General features: G+C 64.0%; 1 protein-coding gene across 2 annotated transcripts in view; it reads right to left on the bottom strand.

The window, feature by feature from the left end:
- Window positions 1–667: 667 nt before the first annotated feature.
- The window catches only part of ZNF469 (zinc finger protein 469), a 249,479-nt gene continuing 225,782 nt past the window's right edge, over window positions 668–24,364 (bottom strand). The window contains exons 4-5 of one of the 2 annotated variants that reach the window (XM_027513833.1): window positions 14,820–14,879; window positions 668–13,493 (exon numbers count right to left, since the gene is read on the bottom strand). In XM_027513833.1, the coding sequence (XP_027369634.1) occupies window positions 1,991–13,366 (11,376 nt within the window). In that variant the 5' untranslated portion in view covers window positions 13,367–13,493; window positions 14,820–14,879 and the 3' untranslated portion in view covers window positions 668–1,990. Of the gene's footprint in view, window positions 13,494–14,819; window positions 15,472–24,364 lie in introns of those variants that run through there. The other variant, XM_027513835.1, reaches the window with a different exon arrangement.

Raw genomic sequence — 24,364 nt, forward strand, 5'->3', positions numbered from 1 at the left:
TTCCGCAGCCCACAGTAGGTGTGTGCCAGACAGAGGGAGGCAGCCTGCTGGGCAGGGGGCATCGATGGGAGGGGCTGAGACTGAGGGCAAGGACCTGGGCAGGGTGTCCCTGGTGGATGGAAGTGCGGGGCCAGGGCCTGGTGGGACAAGGGGAGTGGTGGGGTGGGTGGGGCTGTGGGCAAGGTGGTCCCTGCGCCATGTGCAGGACCTGTCTCCCTGTGGATGGCGTGGCTCCCCTCCCACTGTCCAGCAGGTGTGGTTGGGGGCCTGCTCTGAGAGAGGCACCCCCACTCTGCCCCCACCAAGCCTGGGCAGCTGTCAGGGACCGGACAGGGATCTGCTGCCCTCCAAGTACTTGTCCCAGACACAGGGGTCTCTGGAGGCATCTTCAGGACTCAGGGTCCCTAGGGGTCAGAGCCTGTAGTGGGGGAAGGTCTCTGGGTCTGGTGCCCCCTGCTGTCTCTGCTGCCCTCCGATTCCCTAACCCAGAGGGGCCCACAGCACTGAGGTGTTATCTTCGCCGGGTAAACAGGTCTGGGACCTGGTGGGACCGCTGCCCTACCAGTAGGCTCTGCAGGGCCAGGTGACCCTGGGGCAGGACGAGGGTGGCAGCTCGGTGGGGCAGCAGGGTGGGGCTGGCGGGAGGACAGAGGCCACGGCGGAGGCACCCTGTGACAACAGTGGGCATATATTTGACAGCACGGATTGCTACGGTTTTTACAGTACAACCTCAGAGCCCCCCCCCGGGTTTATTCATCAGCACTAAAGAGGCACTCTGAGTGGCACACACACCTTCTACAAAAAAAGGCAGTTTGGGCTTGATTTGGTCTCTTTCAAAATATCAAAATTAGAACTTTTGACATACACACTGTACCTAAGGTTAAAATGAAGAAACAGAACAAAACAAACCACAAACCTCAGAGACACCTAAGGACAGAAGGTAGCCTCTCCCCACCTCCTGCCCCCGTGAAGACACGGTTCTGTAAAAAGGACATGTGTGCCGGCCCCTGGGTCGGGTCAGTGCATGAGCCGGCCTTGAGGGTCCCATCTGGCTGCTCCGACCTGACTGCGGGGCTGGAGCCGCACGCAGGCGGCTTGGAGCCAGTCAGGGCTTCTTGGGCCGCTGGTGCCTTGGGCAGCCTGCATGTCCCCTAGCACCTCTTGGTCCGACCCCATCCCCCAGGTAAAACAAATCAAGGAAGCCTATATTCACATTACATGAAAATAGCACCAGAAACTTCAGAGTAAAATTGCTCATACTTGCAGCAGAGAGCTCTGTGTAGGAGGCAGGCTCTAGAGAGGGCAACTGCGGAGGCTGGGGTGGAGGTGGTGGGGGTGGAGATGGAGGACCAGGGGTCAAGGTGCACTAGAAACCAGCTTTTCTGTCAGCAGCACGGACAGTGGCTGGCACAACCCTGTGGTCAGAGGCCTGTTGTGCTCTGTAGGGCTGGGCAGCTCAGAGATGGCTCTTTGGCCCCCATCTGATTTCTAGGGTCGCTTTGGAATTCCAGCAACAGCAGCAACGACTCTAAGATGGAAGCTGCCACCATCTGACTGGTGGCTGCCTCAACTTACTTCTTGTTAGATGACAAGGGTTGGGGGGCCCTGTGGAAACCTTCAAACCGAGGGGTTCTGTGGCATACTGGGCCTTAACTGTGGGGCAAATGGGGCTGGGGGGATGAGCCACTCTCTCCTTAACTTCTTGGTACTGGATAAACAGCTGCATGGCCTCAAAGAGGCTGCAGCTGGCCCAGCCCTCACCCTCACCTACCAGCTAGAAAGGGATTGCTGTCCACCCCAGGCTCTGCTCAAGGCATCAGAGTTGCAGCTCTAACACTAAAGTCTGAGTATTTTCATGGTACATCAGATGAATTAAGATGTGGCCACCAGACAACTCTCAGACGACTGGAGCTCCTCAAAAAAGACCAGGGTCCCCCATTTGCGAGTTCATCCCCAATCCCACTCCCAGGCACTTGCTGGCTCCTATAAATTACTCAGAAGAGTCCTTTTTCAAAGGGATCTTGAAACTGGTTAGTCTCTGACCGAACAGCTGGCTGAGGAGGTGGCTCTGGGACTCGGCTGTGCGGCAGGCCCGGGGGTTAGGGGGTTCTGCACTGTGGAGAGCCCCACCCTTCCTGGGGGGCCTGTGTAGAGGTCTTGTCTGGGGGAGGGCCTTGCTCAGCCCCTCCTTGCTGCATCTGAGGTCCCCGTGGGCATGGCTGGGCTCCCGCTTCTGCACCTCTGAGGGCTGAGGGAGCATCGAGCTGTTCTGGCTACTGGACTTGGGCTTGGGTTTGGGCTTGGCGGGGATCACACGGCTGGGAGTTGCCTGCTTCCGGGGGGCCCGGGGGGGTTTGTCAGGGGCTGAGGGGCCTTTGCCCAGGCTCCCCACACCTTCGCTCCTGGCTGGCTCCGGGGCCCGGCCTTTTCTCTTCTTCTCACTGCTGTCTGCGTCCTCCCTGGGGCCCAGGCTCCCTCGCAGCCCCTGGCCACCAGCTTCCCTTGGCCCCTTGGGGTAGCCTTTGGCTAGGGCTCGAGGGAGGGCCTTGTCTGGGGCGGGGCCCTGGCCTGGGCAGTCGGGCTTGGCTGGGGTGGTGGCTGTCTCGCTTTGGAGCCGCCCGCTGGCTGGCTGGGGCTGGCTGCCGCCCACTGCCTTGGTGCCCTGCCGGGGGCCTCCAGCACCCTGGAAGCCTGGCTTGGCTTTGAGGGCGGTGGGCTTCAGCCTCTCCTCAGTGCCACGGGGGAGTTCTCCGGGCACTGGGCTGGCTACCGCCTTCTTCAGTTGTCCTGGGATCTTGGGTGCTTTGTTGGGGGTGGATGAGCTTGACCTGTCCTTTGATAAACTCCCACAGCCCCTAGGCTTGGGGGCACTGCCTCTGTGGGAGGGGCCCCCTGTTGCCCCTGCAGGCACCAAGAGACACGTGGACACCTGCTTCTCCTTCCAGAGCAGAGAGGGGGCTTCTGGGTGATGGTCAGGGGCACATTTTCCAGGTGCACTTGGGGTCCTGTGTTTCCCTGAGAGCGGGCCAGCTGCCCTCTTTTCCTCTACCTCGTGGTCTGCGGCCCCCAGCCGGGGTAGAGAGCCTCCCAGCGGGAAAGCCTTCTGGAGGAGGTGCTCAGGGCTGCCTGGGGAGGCCTCATCCTCGGAGCTCTCCAGGGCCTGGTCCGGCTTGTGACCATCTTTGCCACCAGCCGAGGCCGCTGGAAAAGGAGACAAGGATGGGGGCAGGAGCTCCTGGTGGCCTAGAGGGTCTATGGGCCTCTCTGGAGTCCCGGGCTGCCCGGCGGTGATGCTGGGAGCTGCCTCTGGGCAGGGCTGGAGCAGGGCTGGGAGGGACCCCTCATTCGGGGTGGGGCTGCTGCCCTGGGACAGAGGCCCGTCCGTGCTGGACCTGGCGGGGCTGCCGGGAGCGGCCACCCTGCGCCGTTTGCTAGGCAGCGTGCCCTCTCGGGCAGAAGCCTTCCGCCCGGGGGCTCCGGGCCTCCTCACGCCGCGGAATGTGAAGGGCTGCTGCCCTTTCCTCCGGTGTTTGTCCATGTGCCGGTCGAACTGCTCCTTTTTGGCGAAGGTGTAGTTGCAGGAGCTGCAGACGAAGGACCGCTTGCTGATGTGCGTGACGTTGGCGCAGAGCTCGCAGGCGTACAGCGGCGTGTGCGCCAGCTCCAGCTCCCCGCTCACCCCGTGCTCACTGCCCAGGTGCGCGCGCAGCTCCTGGTGCTCCGGGTAGACGCGCGGGCACTGCGGGCACAGGTAGACGCGCTGCGGGCTGTGCACCGCCAGGTGGCGCTGCAGCTTGAAGGGCTTGGGGAACCGCTTCCCGCAGTGGTGGCAGTCGCGGGCCGGATCCTTGCAGTCCTGGTGCACCGGGACGGCCGGGAGCGGGGGCTCGCCGTGGGGATGAGCTTCGGGGGACGCGCCGCCGGCTGGGGCGGGGCGCGCGCAGGCGGACGGGCTGCCCTGCGCCGAGGCGCCGACTGCGTCGCAGCCGCGACTGCGGGCCTGGGGCCTCGGCCGCTCCCTAGGCAACGCCTTCCTGGCTCCCGCGTTCGGCCCCGACGACTCTGCGCAGCCCCCACCTACCTTGCCGGCGACGGAGCGCTTGCCTCGGTGGGATCTGGAGGCCTGCCCCGCGATGCCGCTCAGGAAGTGCGTGACCACGCCGCCGCCCTCCCAGCATGCGGGCAGGTCCTCCAGTGACCGCCGCGCCTGCCCCTTGCGGGCGAAGCGCACGGCGTGTTCCCGCAGGTGCTCGTTGTACATCCAGACGTCGGCCACCTCCCGCAGGCACATGCCGCAGGCCCACAGCCCCGCCTTGCTCTGCACGTGCTTCTCCAGCAGGTGCTCCCGGAGCAGCTCCCGGGAGCCGAACCTGCGCTCCACGCACATGTAGCAGGTGGGGGGAGGGGAGGGGCTGTGGGCCAGCTTGTGCAGGTCCAGCTCGCCCAGGCCGTGGAAGCGCTGGAAACACACCCTGCACTTGTAGGATGCTCTCCTGGCCTTGGCATGCTGGCCTTCGCCTGCGGCCTTTCTTGCCCCGTCCGCCTCCTCCGTCCTGCTTCGTGGGCCTTGGGAACCTGCCGTAGCCTTGACATCCAAGAAGCTGGTGCTGGGGAGACCCACAGGGTCTTCACAGGGTCCCAGGAAGCTCAGGTCCTGTAGCTCCAGTTTGGTGCCGAGCATCTCCAGGTCCGCGGCACTCCTGGGCACCCCGCCGTCGTAGTGCTCTCGCTCCAGGTTGGGGGGCTCAGGGCTCGCATCTCCTAGAGAAGAGGTAACCTCGTCCTCCGGGGCCTGAAGTTCCAGGCCTCGCCAAGCTGCCGGGACCATGTGTAACTTGGGGATGTTTTCCGACGGATGGTCCTCGGCGCGGCAGGGCTTCGTCTCCAGGTGGGGCTCTAGGGCCCACAGGCTGGGGCCTGGGGCCCAGGGGTCAATGCCTGGAACCTTGCTGTTGAGGAAGCCCTCCAGGAGGAAGGACTCAGGCAGATCGGTGGCCTCATCACCCCATGGGTCCTCATGGGACAGGCAGAGCGAGCCAGAGTCGCTTAGGTCTGTGGGCAGGCGGGCAGAGGGCAGAGTGACACTGCCCCCTACCTGGCCACTGGGCTCCACCCGGGGTGGGGGCTTCGATTTTTTACAGCGCTTCCCATAGACACGGGGGTTCTTCTTCCGAGCCAAGCGGTCTCCCAGGGGGAAGAGCTGGGAGAAAGAGGCCTCATCATCCAACAAGCTCAGAGGGTCCCCGCGCTCCGGGCTGGGAGGTTTAGGGGCCGTGCCCTCCTGCTCTGGGACCCCCTCTGCTGGGCTGTGCAGGGGGGCCTGGGAGCAAGGACTGCTGATGGTGCCACCTGCTTCAGAACCACGAGTCTCAGGGGGGCCCCGGGGGAGCCCATGCTCCTCCAAGACACTGTGCCCCAATCTGCTGTCAGCCTCTCTGCTGTCCCCTGCAGGCTTAGCCCCAGTCACCCTCAGTGGCTCTTCACAGATGCCAGATGTCCTGGTCTCTCTGGGTCCCCCACACCCTCCTGCCAGGGCTGCCTTCTGCTCCCCTGGCCCTTCCCCTGGAGGCGCTCCCTCCACCATCCTTGAACAGGCCACCCAGTCCCCAGGTGGCTTCTGTGCAGGTGTCTCCTCCAGGTCCATGGCCGCAGGAGACAACTGCGTGGCCTTGGTCTCTTGCTCTGTCTTGGGTGAGAGGCGGCAGCAGTTGGCAGCAGAGGTGGATGGACTCCAGCAGCTTCTGTCTGGAGTCACATTGGCAGGGGCCTGGGGATTGCTCTCCTCCCGGAACCTTCTCGCTCTGGGCTTCCTAGCTTTCTTGTTAGATTTCCCCTCTGACTCACTGGGGAAATCTGTGTGTGGTCTGCCGCGCCTCTGGCCCCCGCCTTTCTCTGCCTGTTTGGGTCGGAGCTCTTCCCTCCCCAGCCGGTCCTGTTTTCTGGGCTCTGCAGGCTTCACGTCCACTCCTTGCCTGATTGTATCTGGGGTGTGTGGCTCCCAGCTTGGTGGACAGCCTGGAGCTCCCAGAAGGCTGAGCCCCTGCCTGAGCCCCTTGGATGTCTCGGGACCCAGGGCATCCTCAGGAGGTGTAGAGCCACAAACAGGGGGCGGCTCCCCGGCCTGGCTGGGGTCTCCCACCAAGCGCCCAGCTTCCTCCTTCCCCAGAGCTCTGCGACTCTTCTTCCCGGGGCGGTGGCACATCTGGGGAGCAGGTTGGGGCGCTGGGCTTGGCTGGGACGTAGCACCCTTGTGCAGCCCATGCTTCCTGGCTCGGTGGCGGCTCAGGCCTGGCCCGGAGCGGAAGGAAGCTGAGCAGACCTCACAGGTCACCGGCCGCCCACTGGGGGCTCCGCCCCTCCAGTGGCCATTCTCGGTGAACACCGGCTTCTTTTTAAAGCCACACGGCTTCTGTCTGAGGTCCTGGGGACTGAGGGCATCTGCCTGGGGTCTCTGGTGGAGGGCACATTGGGGGAAGTGGGCTCTGGAGTCGCTGGTTGTGCTGCCTGGGCAGAGCTCTGTGGGAGGGCACATCACTGGCACACCCCTGGCGCCAGCCTCGGACGCCTTGGTAATGGCAGGGAGCCTGGCCCCAGGCGTCTCCAGGCTCTCCTGTCCTCGGAGGCTGGCCAGAGCCTTGCCTTCTTGGCAAGTGTGGGGATCTGGCCACATGGCCCCCCGTGTGGAAGGGTCAGTGGGCACAGTGGTGACACCCTGGCCTTCCCTGTTGCCTAGGGGTTTGGAGGAGGAGCCTGTGGGCACCCCATCTGGGTGCGTGATGGGCAGAACTCCCCTGGGGTCTGGCCACTCAGCCCTGGGACCTCTGAGTGCCCCAAGGCCATCTGTGATGGGGACGCTGGGCAGGGCAGCAGCCTTGACAGTCGCTCCCGGGGTGCTGACTGTTGTTGGGTGGGGAGGGGTGGCATGGGCAGGGGAGTCCCTTGGCCTCTCTTTTCTGGAAGCTTCTAGGGTTTTTGACACATGACCTCCAGGGCGGGCCCCTCCATGGGCGGCACTGATGACACTGACGAAGCTGGGCTCCTTGGGAGGGTCTTCCAGGGGGCTGCCGTCCCCCAGGAGAGGGTGGTGAGCCGGGCTTTCCTTGAGGCCATGGTGGCTTGTCTTCAAAGAGGGGGACACTGCCAGGGGTGCTACAGTGCATGTGGTTGCTGGGCTGCGCTCGGCCCCTTCTGGAGGTGTCCAGGTGGGAGAAGAGGCCGACAGAAGCTGAGAGCTGGCAGCGCCCCTGTGGGATGGAGATGCTGGGAGCAGTTCCCCGAGCTCCCCTGAAGGTGCCGCGGAAGGGCCTTCCTGGTGTAGGGGCTTCAGGCCGCAGGGATTGGAGGGGGCTGCAGAGGCGGACGAGGGGGTGCGGCTGGCCAGGTCCCTGGTGGGGGGCTCTGGGCTTTCCCCAGGGAACAGCAGATGCTTCCTAAGGCCTGGGCCAGCTGCCACCGCCTCCAGAGTCCAGTCCCGGGGCCTGTCTGGGGTGTGGGCTGCCACCAAAGCTGGGACTGAAGAGTCTGCCTCAGAGGAGGTGGGGCTTGGGGTGGCCTGTGCCTTGTTGCAAAGGCCCATGGCCACCCTGCTTCCCTGGAGCTGTGCCCCCAGCTGGTCTGCAGCCCCGACCAGCCCAGCTGGTGTGGTTTCAGGGTCGGCACTGGCTGTGGTGCAGCTGTCCGGTCCCCCTGGCCTCCCTTGGTCGCCTGGCTGCAGGTGTCCGGCTTCGGCTTGGCCCCTGGGCTTCCTGGCCTGGCCATGTGTACCTACATGTCCATCTTCGTCTGGCTCCAGCTGATGTCTGGCCACAGTGGTCATCTGCACGTCTCCCAGGGAGCCCAGGGCAGGGCTGTGGGCCACTGTCTCTCCTTCCTTGCCATCGCCTCCCACATCTGAGGGGTTGCTGTGCAGAGGGCTCTGGGCATCAGCAGTGGGGGTCACTCTTGAGCCCCGGGCATCATCTCCCCTCTCAGCCGCTCTGGCCACCAGGAGCTGCAGCTGATGAAGTGGGCTGGAGGCTGGGTTCTGGAGCCTCCCGCCCGGGCTGGGGTTGGGTATGGAGGCACAACTTGGAGAGACTCCCACTGGCACAAACTCCTCCTTGCCCTCAGGGACAGGGCCCGCTGTGACAGCGGGCAGGAGCTCTGTTCCTCCTGGCTCACCTGTGCTGCTCACAGAGTGTCCCCTGGGGGCACTGCTATGAATGGCAGCAGAAGGTGGGGTGGTGCCCAGAGGCAGAAGCTCGGCACCCCGATATGCCAAGCCAGGTGCTAGATGGGCAGTGGGGCTGCTGAATGCCTCCAGCTCCAGAGGATCCTGACAGGGCCCAGGTGCTTTGTGGGGTCCCGGGGAAACCCCCCCTCTTGGTGGGCGGGGAAGGAGCAGCGGGAGGCCTTGGCTATGTTGTGTTCCAGGGGCCCCGTGACCCTTAGGAAGCGAAGGTTCCAGGCTTGGGCTGCACTTTGCTAAACTCCCCACATCTGACATGGGGTCCGGTACGCAGACTTCCTGGCGGGCCCTTTGGCCCCCTTCAGCCCTGGGGAGCCTTGTCTTCGGGACTCTGGCTTTCTGCACTGATTGGAAACTGAGGCTGGCCCCCATGGGGCTGGAAGGACCCTGAGGAACCATGTCCTTGTGGGTGCTGGGGGCCAAGGGTGAGGGCCACTCCTCCTGGGGGCTCGCCAGGGCATCCCCTCTGGTGTCCACCCCCTCCCCGTGTGGACTTGAATCCCGGGGAGCAGTGTTGCTGGCCCTGCATGGCTCTCCCCGGGCCCCCTGTGGGCCTCTGCTCTGCAGCTGACTCTCCAGTTCCGTGACCAGCCGTTTGATCTCCAGCTCCTCCTCGGACAGGTCGCTGGTACTGGCAGTGCTACACTCGACAGACCTGGTGGGCAGAGCGCTGAGGCTGGCAGCCACAGGCCCTTCACTGGGACACTGCTGACTCAAAGTCTTTTCCGCCGAGAGGCCGGGAAAAAGGCCTGGGTGGCCAGGCGGCACCGGGGACACTTCCTCCAGCAGGGACCAGTCCCTTTCAGGCAGAAACGAGGGGTACGGTGGGTCTAGCTGGGGTTTCCTTGGGGGAAGAGCAGCACACGCACGCAGTGCAGGGGTGTCCCCACGCCCAGAGAGGCTGCCATAGGGCGGCGGGTCGAAGTTGTCCCTGGGCAGCCCCAAGGGGAGGGGCGTGGGCTCCAAGGCCAGTGCCGACTGGCCTCTGCCTGGGTCTGTGATGCCTGTGTAGGGCGGGCTCCTGGGCGGCTTTGGCTCTGGGGAACTGGCATCGTGGTTATCCTGGCAGAGGTGTGCCCTAATGGCTAGTGGGCTGTCTGGGGCTGAGGACCGGGAGCCCAGGTCTTCGTGGAAACAGCCGGCCAGGTCTTTGGGTCCAAGGAACAGCTCACTGTGGGGGCTGCTGTAGGGCTTAGGCCCCTTTCTGGCAGCTGGAGCCTCTATGGACTCTCCAAGACCAGGGGTCTTCACAAAGAGGGTGCTGGGGTCCAAGTGGACCATATGGACAGCGTTAGCGACAGGCACCAGTGATTCTCCGGATGGAGAGGCAGGCGGGTCCTCTCTGTCCTGGGAGGCGACTGGCTCCAAGCACCGACGTGCACCCAATGTGGGTGAGCTTGCGAGGGGCAGCCCTGCGTCCTCCCCGTGGAGCTGCGGTAGCTCTGGGGCTGAGGGGCAGGGGCCGCCTCCCCTGCAGGGAGCTGGAGAGGAGCCCGGAGCCTCCTTGTGAAGTTCCGTGGCATCAGGGGGAAGGCCGTCAACGACTTCAGGGGTCTCAGTGTCTTGAGGGAAGCCTGGAGGCGGATGGCTCTCCTCTACAGTCTTGGTGCCGATGAGATCCCGCAGGAGATGCTGGGGGCCCTTCTCCTCCAGGTCCACTCCAGCCTCTGGGCCATGCGATGGGCCCTGGGCCCCGGGACTCTGGCTGGGGCCTGGCCCAGGCCTGCCCGGCTCCTCGGGGCCCAGGTAGCCCCTGGACCTTGCAGCCTCCTGCTTCACCACCTTCCTGGGCTTCTGCTGCTGCCCGTCCTCTCTGACGCCTGGGGTCAAGTCCACTTCCTTCCTCTTCTCGCCCCGGCGCCATCGCCGGCCGCTGGGGCGGGGCCGGCCTCTGAAGCGGGAGCCAGGGGGCCGTGGTCCGTCCTCCTCCTCAGACTCGGAGGCGGCGCAGTCGCAGTGCTGGGGCCCGCCGTCTGCGGCGCCCGGGGCCGGGCCGCGCCCGCCTGCCCGGTTCTTCTGCTGCACGATCTTGTGGATGAGCTCCTTGCTCCAGGTGCCGCCCCGCGCCCGCCTCCGCCTGCAGTCCTGGCCGGGGGACAGTCGGAGGCGCCGGGAGCTCCTGGTCTCCACCAGCGGGGCCCGGCCCCCGGGGTCTGTGTGGCTCTTGGGGGCCTGGGTTCTGAGATCCCGCGGGCGGGCCTCAGCCCGGCCTTTCCTCCGTGGCCTCAGGCGGGTGGCCCTGGAGCCCCTGCCAGGCCTCTTGGTGGTGTTAACCGTGTCCAGCTCTTTCCGGAACAACTTGAACCGCTTTCCTCTCCTCTGCTGGCCAGCCAGGCTGGCCCCATCTGTCTCTGCAGGTGCTGGGCCCAGGGAGCGGGTTTTGGGCCTGGGGCCGGCCGGGTTGCCCCCATCCCCGGGCTGGCGGGGCTGGGTCTCCAGCGGGACATCCACTGCTGGGGGCAGGGCTGGGGCTGGGGCTTTGTTCTCTGGTGTCGCCCCCAGCCTGGCCTTGGGCGGCTGCCCGGCAGCGGAGCCCTTGGGGCCGGAAGGTTCCTCGTCGGTGAAGACGTCAATGAAGCTGCTGTCGATTTCGGGGTTGTCAGACTGGTACTCCAGGCCATTGAGCGCCTCCGTGATGAGGCTGTCCAGCTTGGCAGCGTCCTCCAGGTCCAGGTCCCCTGTGGGGAGTGGGAAGGGGGTGGCGGTGGGGCCAGGCAGGAAGCTCGTCCTCAGGGGGTCGTCTCTGCCATCAGGCCGGAGGTCTCCGCCCAGCAGGAAGGGAGCTGTCCTGGCATGGCTGAGCGGGCTTGGGGTCCTGCCAGCTGGCACTCTGGGGGGCGCGGGGAGCCCCGGGGGCTGCTGGTGGCTGTCCTGGGCCCTGGCTGGCAGCAGGCCACAGAACTGCCGGTGGCCCAGGAAGGCGGCCAGGCTGCTGTAGTTCCGGTCACACTGCCTGCAGGTGAGCAGCACGTCCAGCTGGTCCAGGCTGGCGCTGCTGAGGGGGAAGTGGTGGGCGGAGTAGGGGGGTGGCCCCTGGGGGAAGCCCTCCAGGCCCGCACTGCCCGCCTGGAGCCCCGAGCTGGGGAACGGGGTTTCCTCCAGCCCCTCTGTGGGGAAAGGGAAGGTCTTAGCTGGCTCTGGCTGGTAGTGGATGGGGAGGCTGTGCGAGGGCTCAGGGGACGGGAAGGGGCTGCCAGCTTCCTGAGGGTGAGGGGCTGGGTGGAAGAAGGCAGAGGGCACAAGCGGCCCGGGCACCTGGCTCTCGTCTGAGCTGGGGTTGGCTGGGCTGCTGGACAGTGGGGAGAGTGACGAGCAGGTGCTGCTGGCCGTGTGGGTGGCTGGCGAGGGCAGCGGGGACTCACTGGGGGAGGCTCCCACCACCCTGGGCGGGGGCAGGCCAGGGGGTCCCCGGGGTGAGGCCTGGGGCTGGGCTGCCCCAAAGAACAGGGGCTGGGCTCCTGGGTCCTTCAGCCCGTTGTAGGCAAACAGGCCAGGGGAGCCACTGCCGTGCTGGCCTGGGCTGTTTCTCAGGACGGCCAGCTTCTCACCCGGCCCGGGTGTCTTGCCCACAGCACCCAGGGCTCCCTGGCTGCCCCCCTGCCACTCAGGGGCCCCTGGGGGGAAGGGCAGCCGGTTCAGCATCTCCATTTGGTGGGGGCTGGGCCCGGTGGCCGGGAGCACCTGGGGCCAGGGCAGCGGGGGGCTCTGGGGCAGGCTGAGCCGCTGGCCTGGGCTGGGCTGGGCTTCGAAGAACGTGGTGGCTGGGGGACCGAGGGGAGGCGGAGGGTAAGGGGCTGGAGCGGGGTCCCACAGCGGGGGCAGTCTGGCGGTGGGGGGCCCTGAGGCGGCCAGCTCTGTGTCCCGAGGCCCTGGGCTGGTGCCCACCCCACTGGCTCCAGGGCTTCCATAGGCCTGCCCGGGAAACTGCCTCTGGGACAGGGAGTTTGGGGGCCCCCTGGGGCTCCCCAGCCCTTCGTGGGCAGAAGGAGGTCTCTCAGGGAGCACTTTGGTCATGTTCTCGTGCAAACCATCCTGGAAGGTGGCTGTGCTCTCCGAGAAGGGCTTGGGGGCCGGGGGAGCAGCACTAGGGGGAGGGGGCACACCGCCAAGGTCGCTGGGGGCCTCGAGGCTGCCGGGTCGGCTGGAGTAGCAGGGTGGGGGCGGGCGGGCTGGGCGGGCAGCCAGGGGGTAGGCCGGGCCCGTGCCCACCGCCTCTGGCCATGCCCCCCGAGGCTGGTGGAAGGCAAGCACCAGTGCCCGTTCGGGGTACTTGGGCCCGGCCGTGTCCTCCGGGAAGGGTCTCCGGCCAGCCCCGTGCAGCTCCGGGAAGGGGTACTGAAAGGCCGCCACCCCGGGGCTGCCGCCTTCGGGAAAGGGCTCCGGCTCAGTTGGGGGGACCCCAAAACTAGCACCTGGGAAGCTGTTCTCAGCTGGGGGAGGCCAGGCGTCAGCCCCACTGGCCTGGAATTCCAGGTAGGAGGCTGGCCGACAGGGGCTGGTGCCCCTGCTCTGGGGGGCCCTGAGGGGCGGGGGCCCGGGGGTGGCACTCGGTGAGGTATAGTTGGTGGAGGTAAAGCTGGAGGGGGTCTCCTGGAAGCACTTTTGGAAGCTGAGCTCCTCCGGGGCAGGGGAGGCCTCGGCCCTGGGATGGCCGGGCCTGAGACCGGCTCTGGTCCCTTGGCTTGGGGGCGCTTCTGCGTTTAGAGGCCGGAGGTCCTCGGGCTGCAGGCTCTCAGGGGTCTTCCCATCCAGGGCGGGTTTGGGCCTTGTGCTGGCGATGTTCAGACTGTAGAGCTGCTGAGGGCTGCCAGCCACCCTGCCTGCCCGCCGGACATGAGCCTGCATGAGGTTGCTTCCCGCTGGGGTTTGGGGGCTGCTGCCCTTGCTGGGGACGCTGCTCAGGGCCTGCGCTCTGGGGAGAGGGGCCTCGGTCAGCCCTTTCCCAGCCTGCTGCACCTGGGCCTTGGGGTCGTCCGTGGCCTGGGCCCTGCTCCCCATGGCCTTGGTGGTCCTGTTGGCCAGGGCACTGATCTCTCCGGGGGGCCGCAGGGGGCCTCCCGTGCCACTGGCCGCCGGGCAGGGCTGCAGGTCTCCGGTCATGGTTGGGGGTGGCGTTCCGAGGGGCTGCTCCCCAGGCATGGCCCCTCCGTCCTGGGCGCTAGGAGGATGCTGTGGTCCGAGGAGGGCCGCAGAAAGCGGGCTGGGCAGCCATCCTGGCCCCTCGAGGAGCCCTGGAGAAGCCTTCTTGCATGGTCCTGACTGGAGTCTGCAAGGAAAGGACAGAGTAAGTGGGGGACAGTGGCCTCTGTGGCTCCCGTAGTGGTGTGGCAGGCTAGAGCAGAAGTGGTGGGCACACAGCCTTCCCTTTTAGGGATGGCAGCTTGGCTCTGATGGTCCCTAAAGAGATGAGGGAAAATGAGCTCCTGCTAGACTGAGGAGAGGGCTTAGTGGGTGGCGGTGGGCTGGAGGTGGGGAGGAAGAAGGAAAAGAGAGCGAATGCTGCTGGGGGCCGGAGGTGTGGGAAGACCCTGGCCACCCCCGAGCAGCCCTGATGGGCGCCAGCCGGGCCCTGAGCATGAAGGCCCCATGTGGCACATGGCTCCCAGACCTGCAGAGGCCCCATGGTGGGGGTAATGGGCACCGGATGGCAGGGCAGACAGCCAGGAAGGACAGAGGGCACGTCTGGCCGAGGCTCCCACCCGCAGCCCCTGCAGCGGACACCCAGCCTCCGGAAGGTGATGGCTCCTTTTCCTGGGCCCTGAGTTGACCTGCTGTTTGGGGCAAACATGTCTGCCGTGTGCTCATGACCCTCACGCGAAGCTCAGCGTGAGGTACCAAGAGACACTTGGAAATTATGAGTTTAATCCACAGGCCTCTGGAGAAAAGCCCCACCCCGAACACTGAGCTTCTGGAGTGCAGGGAGATGCTGTGTGAGGGGAGCCCCAGGCCCCCTTCTTGTCTCTGTGACCCCATGACCCCACTCCCACCCCAGTGGCTCTGGGTGTCTCATTCTCAGAGGAAGCCTGGGGCTGGCTGGTTGCCTCACTTATTTCCTTGGCTTTCTTGGGGCAGTCCAGGGAGGTCAGCCGCCAGCTCTGAGGTCAGGGCAGGGACTCCTCGACTCAGGGGGTATGGTCCAGGTGCTGGACAGCAGAGGGCATCATGTTGCCCACCTGCCCCTTCCCTAGCCAGGCCAGTCCTGCCTACTGGGGAGGTCCTCCCTCCAAGGTGGAGGCCTCCCCCCTGCTCTGGGCTGCATTGCCCCAGGTGAGTCCTCAGCTCCCCTTCCAAGGGCTCCAAGGGCTGAGAGCCCTTGGGGGCAGGGCTTCTGGGTGCCGTGTGCTGAACAGATAATGATGGCAGAACAGAGCCCTGAGGTCCCGTGGGCTCTGCTGTGGGCCAGGGCATGGAGTGCTTCCCATCACTCCTCTCATCCTCTCAGTGGCTCGAGAGGTCAGAGCGTTATCATCACCCCTGAGTTATGGGTGAGATGCACTGCCCGAGTAAGCGAGCAAGATGAAGGAGACGGGGCAGTGGGGCAGGTGGGGGCCGGGCAGCTCCGGTGTCCACGCTGGCCATCCCCTCTACATACCTGGAAGTCGGCCTTCAGCTGGGTTGCTGCACAGCTTCCTTGTAGGTGGGGATTTCTTGGCTGCAAAGAAAATGGGGAGCATGTCAGCATCGCTCTGGTGCTTGGCTGGGGACTGAGAGCCCCAGGGGAAGCTGGCCAGGGAGCATGGAGCCTGCAGAGCCTCTGGAAAGTCACTGAGGGCAGGGCCGTGGGGAGCTGGGTGAGCTCGGGGGACCCCCAGCCCTGGTGGGGCAGGGGCGGGGCTAGGCTGCAGGGCCGGGGTCAGCTGGTGGCCTTTGCACTGGGTTAAGAGTGATTTTACATTGCTTGTCGTGGTATTTCATGTGCATAGATCACAGGTTCCTGTGGTTCGAGAGTCTGAAGTGAGAGGTCTCCACAATGCCCCCATCTCTACCCCCAGCCCACGGACGCTCTTTCCCTGCCTTGCTGGGTCAGCACAGGAAGCAGCTTCTTGTGTTTCTTTCCAGAGTTTCTTGATGCAAATACCAGCAAATGTAAATAAATATTTCCATCTCCTCGCTTTCTTCAACAAGAGATAGTCCACTGCATACACTGTGCCTCCCTTTTTGCATTTAACAGTGAACCTTGGTGGTACCTCCACAGCACCCCATAGAGCAACTCCTGGCTGATATCTGTCTATCCACCTTTCTACCAACACACGGCTATAGAACATTCTGCGGAACAGCTAAGCCTACACCCAGACCCTTCTGGGTGGACGGATGCTGGGTTGCCCTCTCTGGGCCTTTGTAAGTAGTAAAGCAATGAACATGTGTAAGGAGGCCAGCAGAACAAACCCAAAGAAGAAACAGCACGGTCAAGGGCAAACGCACTTGTGATCTAAAGACACTGTCAGGTAACCACTGTTGTGGTTTCAACATTTGGCCAAATGTTGAAACCACAATGCTTTGATCCTTCTCCCTCCAAAAGGTGGAGCCCAAGTCCCTCCCCTTCAACAGGGGCTGGACGTGGCGACTGGCGGCTGATGAAAAGAATACCTGCCCAAATTCCAGACCCACAGAAACCCTTAGATTTCAAGCTGCTGTCTGTCACTCAGCATTAGCGAACTACTAGGACAACTCTTGGTGGTTGTGCTGACTCGCATCCCCCCCGAGATGTGGAGATTTCTGGCATCACAGGGCGGAAAGCGTGCCCTTGCCTGGAGTGGGGCAGGCCAAGTCCTGGGGAGGGCCTACAGGAGGCAGAGATCTTCCCTGCAGCTTCCCATTCACTCACTCACTCACTCACTGATTCATTCAGTCACTCATTCATTCATTCACTCACTCCTTCATTCCGTCACTCACTCCATTCATTCAGAGATCAGACACTAGGTCAGGCATCTGTCACACAGTGGTGAGTGACTGACTCTGCTGTGAAACATCAACAGGAACCACAGATGAGGAAACTGAGGCTCAGAGAGGTCATGTGACTTGTCCAAGTCACACAGCATGCAGTGAACGTGGGGCGGTGCGAGGCAGACCTCCGGGACTATGCTTGCCCTGTGCAGGACCGAGTATCTCTGCACTTCGGCCCCACCTCAGGGCCCCTCTCTTCCTGAGGTGGCCCTGCCTCCACGTGCGGGCCTGTGGGCAGAGCTAATGGGCCCCATATTCTGCCTTCAGCACTCAGGGCACCCCAGACTGGCTGCCCCTTCAAGGATTTGACGGCCCGTCCTGGGTGCTCAGACAGTGGGGCAGGCAGGGGGCAGCGCATGCCCGGTCTTGGGTTCCCATCCCTGCCCAGGCTCTTGGCAAAGCCCCCTGGTTCTGGCCGGTGTGGGTTTCAGCAGGCCTGGGGCCCCTTTGAAGTGGGGAGATCCAATCCCCCAGACCCTGGCCTGCCCCCGGGAACTCCAGGAGTGCAGGCATCTCCTTTTCACTCAGAAACACCACCTGGCCCCAGCCTCTGGGTAACTCAAGCCCACAGTGGTGCTGGCTGGCTCCAGCTGGGTGTGGGTGGCAGCTCCTGGTGAGGGGTGTCCCGCTGCAAGCCTGGGCCCCTGCCCTCCAGTACTCCCTCTCCATGGACCCCAGGCCCCAGCAGGGAGTCCAGGCTCTGCTCCTGACCCTCTGCCCTCAGCTCTCCTTTCAACCTGCCCCGTTTTAGCTCTGGCCTCTCGTCCTTGATCTGGGCCCTCCTGTCCACTCCTGCCCACTCCCCCAGACCCTCTCAGGCCTTTGTCTAAGCAGTGCCCCTGCCCAGATGCCCCCGCCTCCTCCCCCACCCTCCCAATTCCTACTCACTTCTAAAGGGAGACCATTGGCAGCGGGGTCAGCAGGGTCTGGACTTGAATCCTGGCTCTAGCACTTCTGGCTATAAAATGGGGTGATCACAGCTCTGGCCTCAAAGGCTTGAGGCCTGGAGGCTGGACAGAACCGCACACACTAAGCCCGCAGACGCTGGCTCTGAATGAAGTCACTGCTCCTCCAGGCTCCTCTCCAGCCTCCCTCTTCCAAGAATTGCCCTTTCAGTTATGTGTGTGTCCACCGGTGAAGCAGGAATGATCTTGGGAGCCCTCACTGGGGGGCTGTCCCCCAACACCGGGTGTCTGGACAGCTCAGCACAGATGGCCCTGCTGGGTCAGAGCTCTGTGCCCCGGCTCCCCTCCCTGGCCCAGCTCCCTGGGCCCTCCGGCCTCAGTTTCGAGGGGCTGGGGCTGCTGACCTCTCAGGCCGCCCGGGCTCCCATCTTCTGTGACTCGGGACCTCTGGCCGGCAGTAGACTTGGCTGTGGCCCTGTGGTCTCCTCAGTCTCCCTGCTGCCGACCTGCCCAGAGGTGGGCGTGTTTAACTCCCCTGTTAGGATGTTTCTCTTGTCGGGGTGGGGCTGCACCTCCTAAACAGGCAGGAACCTGGCCTCTTCTGGTTTCTACCTGCGAGGGGCAAGGCCCACGGTGAGGTGGGGTAGAGGCATCTGCCCTTTCGTCCCCTTGTCCTGTCCTGGCTGGGTCCCTGGCCCCCAGTGCCCTTGGGAAGCGGTCAGCATTGGACGAGTTGTGAGGGTAGGCTGCACACTTGCTCCATCCTGGCCTTGGCCTGGCGGTGCCTGTGTGTGGCCTCTGCTGGCCGGGCACTGGGTGACTGGACAGGCATGGGGAGCAGGTGTGGGCGGGGCAGGCTGGGCAGCTGTCCCCCTCTCCTGCATCATCTGTCCCTCCCTGAGGAGCTGGCAGCTTTAGGGATGGTGCAGAGGCAACGGCAATGACCGCAGAGGACCGTGTGGACACCGCCTTGACCTCATGGCTGCCCTTTGTGGCCAGTGCTTACTCTTGTTACAGGTGGGAACAGAGGTTTGCAGAGGGGGTCAGTCCCCATGTGGTGAGGGCAGCACGGTGTGACATCTTTCGGGAGGAGCTTGTAGCGGCCGGTGTGACCAGGGCGGAGGGAGGGAGCGGGGTCTGGCTGAGGGTAGCAGGCACAGGGGTCTAAGAAGCCCCTCCAAGGAGGTGACCCTTGGCCATGTGTGGCCAGGCCGTGGGTAAGGGTCCTTCAGGTATGGCGTGGGGGATGGGTCCCCCAGCTGGGAGGCGCGGTGGGGCTGGGGTGGCGAGCAGGCTGGCGAGGGGGCAGCCAGTGGGGGTCTTCTGGCGGATCAGGGATGCCGTGGACATACACCCCCTAGGCAACCCCCTTTCCTAGACACCGATCAGGAGGCAAGATGTAGGTGCTGCTAGGTGGACCAGGCTGTGATGGGCAGCCAGGGTCCAGCCTGACCAGGTGTAGACGGGGAAACTGAGGCTTCCAGGAGACTGGGCTGTCTAAGGCAGAGCCTGGAGTAGGACCCTGTCCCCACCCCCGTGTCCCCTTCCACCCTCTGCCACCCCCACACAATGCCCCCCTGGGAGGCACAACCCGGGCCCCTTTATAGACCCCTGCCCGCCTCTGGCTGCCCGTCCAGGCCAAGTGCCCTGAGCTGCGCCTCCCTGGACACTGGCCCTGCCGCCTGGCTGACCTGTGCCTGCACCACTGCTGGCCCGTGGCTTGGACCAGCCCCCCGCCGCCGGCCTGCTCCCCGATGGACACCCTGCACGTCAGCTCAACCGGGCAGGGTCTCCGCTCCAGGTCATCCCTGACTAGCAAGGCTGGAAAAGCATGAGGGGCACAGCCTTGGGCACCGCCCCACAACCACCCCCTGCCAGCCTCCCCCACGGGCCGCTCTCTTGTGCCCCCTCCATGCCCAGCCCAGCCCCCTTCCTGGCCAGCCCCACAAAGGGTTCCGAATCCTGGGCAGCGAGCGGAGCAGGGTGGCCGGCCCAGATGAGGCGGGGTCTCGGTTGGCACAGCCCGCACGGAGGGGCTGCCGCAGCGGCTCCTTGTGACATTTATTTTACAAACATTCCCCTTTCCTTTTGCTTCAAAAGCTGCCGCTTTGCTTAAAAACTATCTGTTACCCGAGCACTCAGATAAACCTTAGCAGGTAAAATTATATCTGAGATACGGCCCGAGGGTCTGTTTAAGAATCCTGGGCAAATTATCAGCTGCATTTATCTTAATTACTTTGGGGAAAAGTGGAGGCTGGTGTTGGATGGGACCGGGAAGCGGGGGTGCGTTCCACCTTATCGGGGTGCATATTTGAGATCCTTTAACAGGAGGCAGATAAGAGGAGCATGTGGGGAGAAAACGATGTCTTCACAATTGACAGGGAGGCGGCCGCGGGGCTGCCGGGGGTTCGTGCTGAAAGGCGGGACCCATTGCCCATGGAAGCTGTGAATGCCTCCATCCCTCCTGTTCCCCTGAGACCCATATTCGGGGGGTGTGAAAAGGATCCCGACTTAGTTCTTGGCCGATTCCTCCTAGAACAAGTCCCACAGCCTGCTGACATCACATGGCCACACTCTGGACATGACGCAGAACTAGGGCCTTAACTCTGACGGTGCTGGGAGCCCTGGAAGTCCAAGCAGGGCCTGGAAGGAGGATGGAGCAGGGGGTGCAGAACGGTTTGGGGCAGGGTGGATGTGGGAAGAGATGAGGGCTATCTGTCCACGCCTGGCTCTGCCCGAGAAGCCGCCCCCTGGCCTCAGCTGCCGGACCGCAGTGCCTCATCTGGCGCATCCCAAGGGCCCGTGTGGATCCGGACGCGCTTGCTGGCACAGCTGACTGCCCGGCTTCAGGAGAGCCGCCGGAAATCAAAGTTTCCAGGACTGGCCACCACTCCCGAGAAGGGTCACCCCTGACGCCCGTGCTGACTGGTGCTCTTTGGACACCAGCAGTTCTCCAAGGACCTTGGTGCCCAAACTGCAGGATGGGAGGGACCATACTGGCGCACAGGCTGAGCAGGAAAGGGCCAGAGACTCGAGAGGAAGACAGGCGCATGGTCTGCAGAGGTCAGGACACCGGGACCGGGGCAGGAGCCCTCAGCACTGCCCAGGGCCACGGGGGATCTCGTGCCGTCATCCCTGAGCACCTGCTTCAGTGCCCACCTGTCAAGAGTGCTACACAGGCTGCCTGGACCCTCCTGCCCCTCTGCCCTCTGCTATCATCTGCCGCCACCCTCCCTGGTACCTACTCGCCCCTGCCACCCTCTGTGTTGCCGCATGCCAGGCTGCTTAGACCCCTGCATGGGCCAGGCCCTTGGGGGTGTCCCTCCTTCCCTCCTTCTGGTCCAGCTCCAAGGCCACCTGTGCCAGGAATCCTCTGCCCCGAGGCCCATCTGTCAATCTCTCAGGGAACATGATTTCCCCCTGCCGTCTGCCTCTGCCACACCACACGTCTCCGCAAGCAGGCTGCCTGATGGATGCCCAGGCCATGGTGCTCAGGCCCCACTGTCTGCCCCTCTGCAATACCCCCAGGGGCCAGCCCGGTGGCAGAGAAGCCGGGTCTGCCCAGTCCACCAGCTGACCTCGCCAGGCACCTCCGGGAGCGCTGTGGTCACTGTTAGCGGGCGCACCCCCATCCACCTAAGCACAATGTCACGGAACAGGATGAAACATGCATTGCGGACCCTGGAGCCCAGCCCTCACCTGGGGCTCCGGGTCTGGGGGGCCACCAGGGGGTGTGCAGCATACAGCTGCATATGCGTGGGCCCACGGGCACCCACAGGCAGGTGAGTCCACAGACATGGGGACACACCCTCACACACAGATTTGCACACACGCATGCATATATGCACACATGCACACGCTCACACCACACGCATGCCCCTACACTCCTCCCAGGGTCGTGCAGGGCTGCCTGCCCTCTGCTTCTGGCCCTCATTTGTAGACGGGCCCTTGGGGATGTTCTCTGTGCAGCAGCCAGCAGGTGGGGAGTTGCTGGGGGGAGGAAGGGGTGGAGGTGCACAGACAGCACCCTTGGGCTCCCCATCTCTCCAAGTAGTGCTTGGGTCCAGGAACGTTTGTTGGTGAGGATGGTGTTTTAGGAGCAGGTCTTACACCCTAGAATTTAACAGTGTACCAAGCTCTGCCCAGGGAACTCTGGCCACGCCTTGCCTGGCCTTGCTGTGTCCGCCCCCCACTGAGAAGACTGCTGGGGTCCTGTCTGCAGGAGCATACTGGGGCTCAGCGGCCCTGGGAAACTCCCACCCGAGTTCCAGGCAAATGGAGCGAGTGCCGACCATCCCAGAGCCGAGAGGCAGCTCGTCCAGGCCAGGCTGGTCAGGGCAGGGAGGGCGGCAGGGCTACAAGCACGAGAGACAGTGGCCGGGGCTCCATGAGGCCACCTTGAAAGCCATGCTGAACAGGGCAGGACCTGGGGGCAGCTTGGCCCCAGAACTCCAGCACAAGGACCCCTGGGAGCACCTTGTGCAATGGCAGCTCAGAGAGAGGGGGAGCTTGCCCACGGCCACATAGCAGCAGAGACTGGGAGGGCGGCAGCCCAGGGACACTTGAATCAGCCAATAACAGAATCTGGGGGGGCCAGAGGAGGCCCAGCTCCTGGCCTCCTGGAGAAGGGAAGGGTGACATCGCTCCAAATGTGTAGTGGTTCTGAAAAAGCCCCCGCAGACCCCGGGCCTGCCCTTGTCTGGGAGCTCCAGCTACACAGGGACCCTCCCATCCCCCAGAAAGGTAAGGGTGCAAGAGAAGGAGGCGCTCCGAGGGACCCAGAGGGTGGGGTGGCTCGGGCCCCAGGGTGGACCTGGCCCCCAGCATGGCTGCAGACTCGGGCCTCTCGGGCTCTGTCCAGAGTGGTCATCCTCTCTCAGAGACTTGAACCCCTGTCGTCTGACACCACTGTCCCCCACCCGAGGTCCCCAGCCTCAGTGGGCCCTGGAGCCCGGGCTCGCGGCCATGCCGGGACACCCTGGAGGCTGAAGGGTGTTCAAGGCTCTGGGCAGTTTTGATTTTGTCGGAAAGGTTGTCTCCATCCTTGCCTCCAATCGACCCTCCAGTCATCCATATGCGACTCTTGGTTATAAACATTGCCAGTCCTCTGTCAACCCTGTGACACGGAGTCCGCGGGCACTGTCGTCACAGCGTCGGTGCCTGGAGGGGCTCTGTCCACACCCTCTCCTCTCCATGGGCCTCACGTGAGAGACGGGCTTTCAGAACCCTTGGTCCAGGGTAGGCCAAGGACCAGCGCCCAGAGGCCGAGTCTCGGTCTGAAGCCTGGGCTGGGGCCAGAGTGTGCCTGGGAAGCTTGGACACCCTGTGACCCTGACATGTGACAGAGAGCTGGGACCAGGCTGCAGAGGGGGGCTGGGACCCCGGAATGCATCGGGCCTGTTTTGCATGTTCAATGGGCCTCCCTGGGCTGGGCTTGCTCCTGGCTCTTCAAGGCCTCAGGACAGGGGCCCCCGGGCCGTCATCTCACCTGCCAGCCAGCCTGGGGTGGAGTATGCTGCTAAGTCACTTCAGTCGTGTCCGACTCTGTGCGACCCCATAGACGGCAGCCCACCAGGCTTCCCAGTCCCTGGGATTCTCCAGGCAAGAACACTGGAGTGGGTTGCCATTTCCTTCTCCAATGCATGAAAGTGAAAAGTGAAAGTGAAGTCGCTCAGTTGTGTCCGACTCTATCGACCCCATGGACTGCAGCCTACCAGGCTCCTCCATCCATGGGATTTTCCAGGCAAGAGTACTGGAGTGGGGTGCCATTGCCTTCTCCGGGGGTGGAGTATACATCAGACCTATTTTACAGGAGAGGAAGCTGAGGCTGAGGGAGGTAAATGAACTGGGACACAACCTTGGAATTCCCCCCTGTGCCTGAGACCCCCAAACAGAGCTTGGAAGCCTTCTGGTTTTTGGAAGCAACCATGTCGCCCCACGTGGGGCCTCCCCGTGAGAAGCAGGGGCCTGTGTAGAGGTCACTGTGCTTGGTGGGGATGCAGGGATGGCGGGCTTTAATGAGCTGTCTCCTGAGCGACAAGATTAATGAGCTTCCATGGCTGCGTTAATTACTGTCCTGTCAAGTTCAGAATCCTATCAGCCTCCTTTCTCAATTAAAAGTGATTATGATTTCATTCCTCAGAACCAGAGGGTTAGTGAAGCCCACTGGGCAGCAGCCAGGTGGGGGGCCCTGGACACTCGGGGATCTGCTGCATCGGAAGTTGTGGGGGGCTGTGTCAGGTGGGGAGCCCGGGCAATTGGTCCAATGGGATGCCTGATGCCCACTGGGCTCATGGCTCCACCCATGGTAAGCAGGTAGGCACTCAACCCAATTTACAGATGAGGAAACCGAGACTTGGTGTGTAGGGGCCCGGGCTCCTCCGTGCTAGGGGGGTGGGTGCTTCGCTCTGGCCACTCTCCTGTCGCCTTGTCATCTGCGGACAAGCTGGGTTGTGTCCTGAGAGGACCCGGGGGGCTGGAGTCCCACTGCGGGTCCCAGCTGCTCCAGGGTCTTCCTCGGTGGCGAGGGACGTCTGCCATCATCCTGGTGTCTAGACGGGACCAGCCATGGCCACACAGCAGGCGGTGGTCCAGGAAAGGACTGTCCCCTCGCGTTCCTGCGAGCCTGTCCTCTGACAGTGCGGCCTCAGCCGTCTCTGGGCAGTTGGGCTTCAAGCGCTCCAGACCTGGCTCACCAAGCCCCTCTGAGAAGCCTCCCCCGGGTGCCCTCGCTGTGGTGGGTGATCGGAGCTCAGGAGGGACTGATCGGGGTGGCTGTGGGCCTCTGGCTGCAGTGGCTTGGCTCCACAGAGCCCCTGGTCCCAGGGGCGGGAGGCTGCCCTCCCCAAGGGTGTCCACTGGGCTTGGCTGTTCCAGAGGGTGGAGGGCAGGAGGGAGATGTGGCCCTGCAGGCCCCCGGCCTCCGCCTGCAGCCTTGCGGCCCTCTGTCCTGCTCCCTCACAGGCCCTGACCCGCCTGAGGACCTCATCACTGCCACCGCCTGTCGGTCTCCCAGGAGCTGCCGCCTGGCCACTCACTCCCCACCCAGCATCACACCCACGCTCTGGGGGCTCCGGGCTCCTCCAGCGGGGGGCAGGGGAGGAACACACACTTCCTTCTCACTATCCCTGCTAGGCCGGCCACCGTCGGCCACATCTGTTCCAGGCTCCTGAGGTCCACTCCGCAGGTGCCCATGTGTGGGGAGCACTCAACGTGTTGGGGTGAAGTGTGGGCACTGGAGAGCCACGGAACATCAGACCCCAAGGCTTCTGGGGGGGATGCATGCCAG

The sequence above is a fragment of the Bos indicus x Bos taurus genome, chromosome 18, assembly GCF_003369695.1.
Source record: "Bos indicus x Bos taurus breed Angus x Brahman F1 hybrid chromosome 18, Bos_hybrid_MaternalHap_v2.0, whole genome shotgun sequence".
In the NCBI taxonomy this organism is placed as follows: Eukaryota; Metazoa; Chordata; class Mammalia; order Artiodactyla; family Bovidae; genus Bos; species Bos indicus x Bos taurus.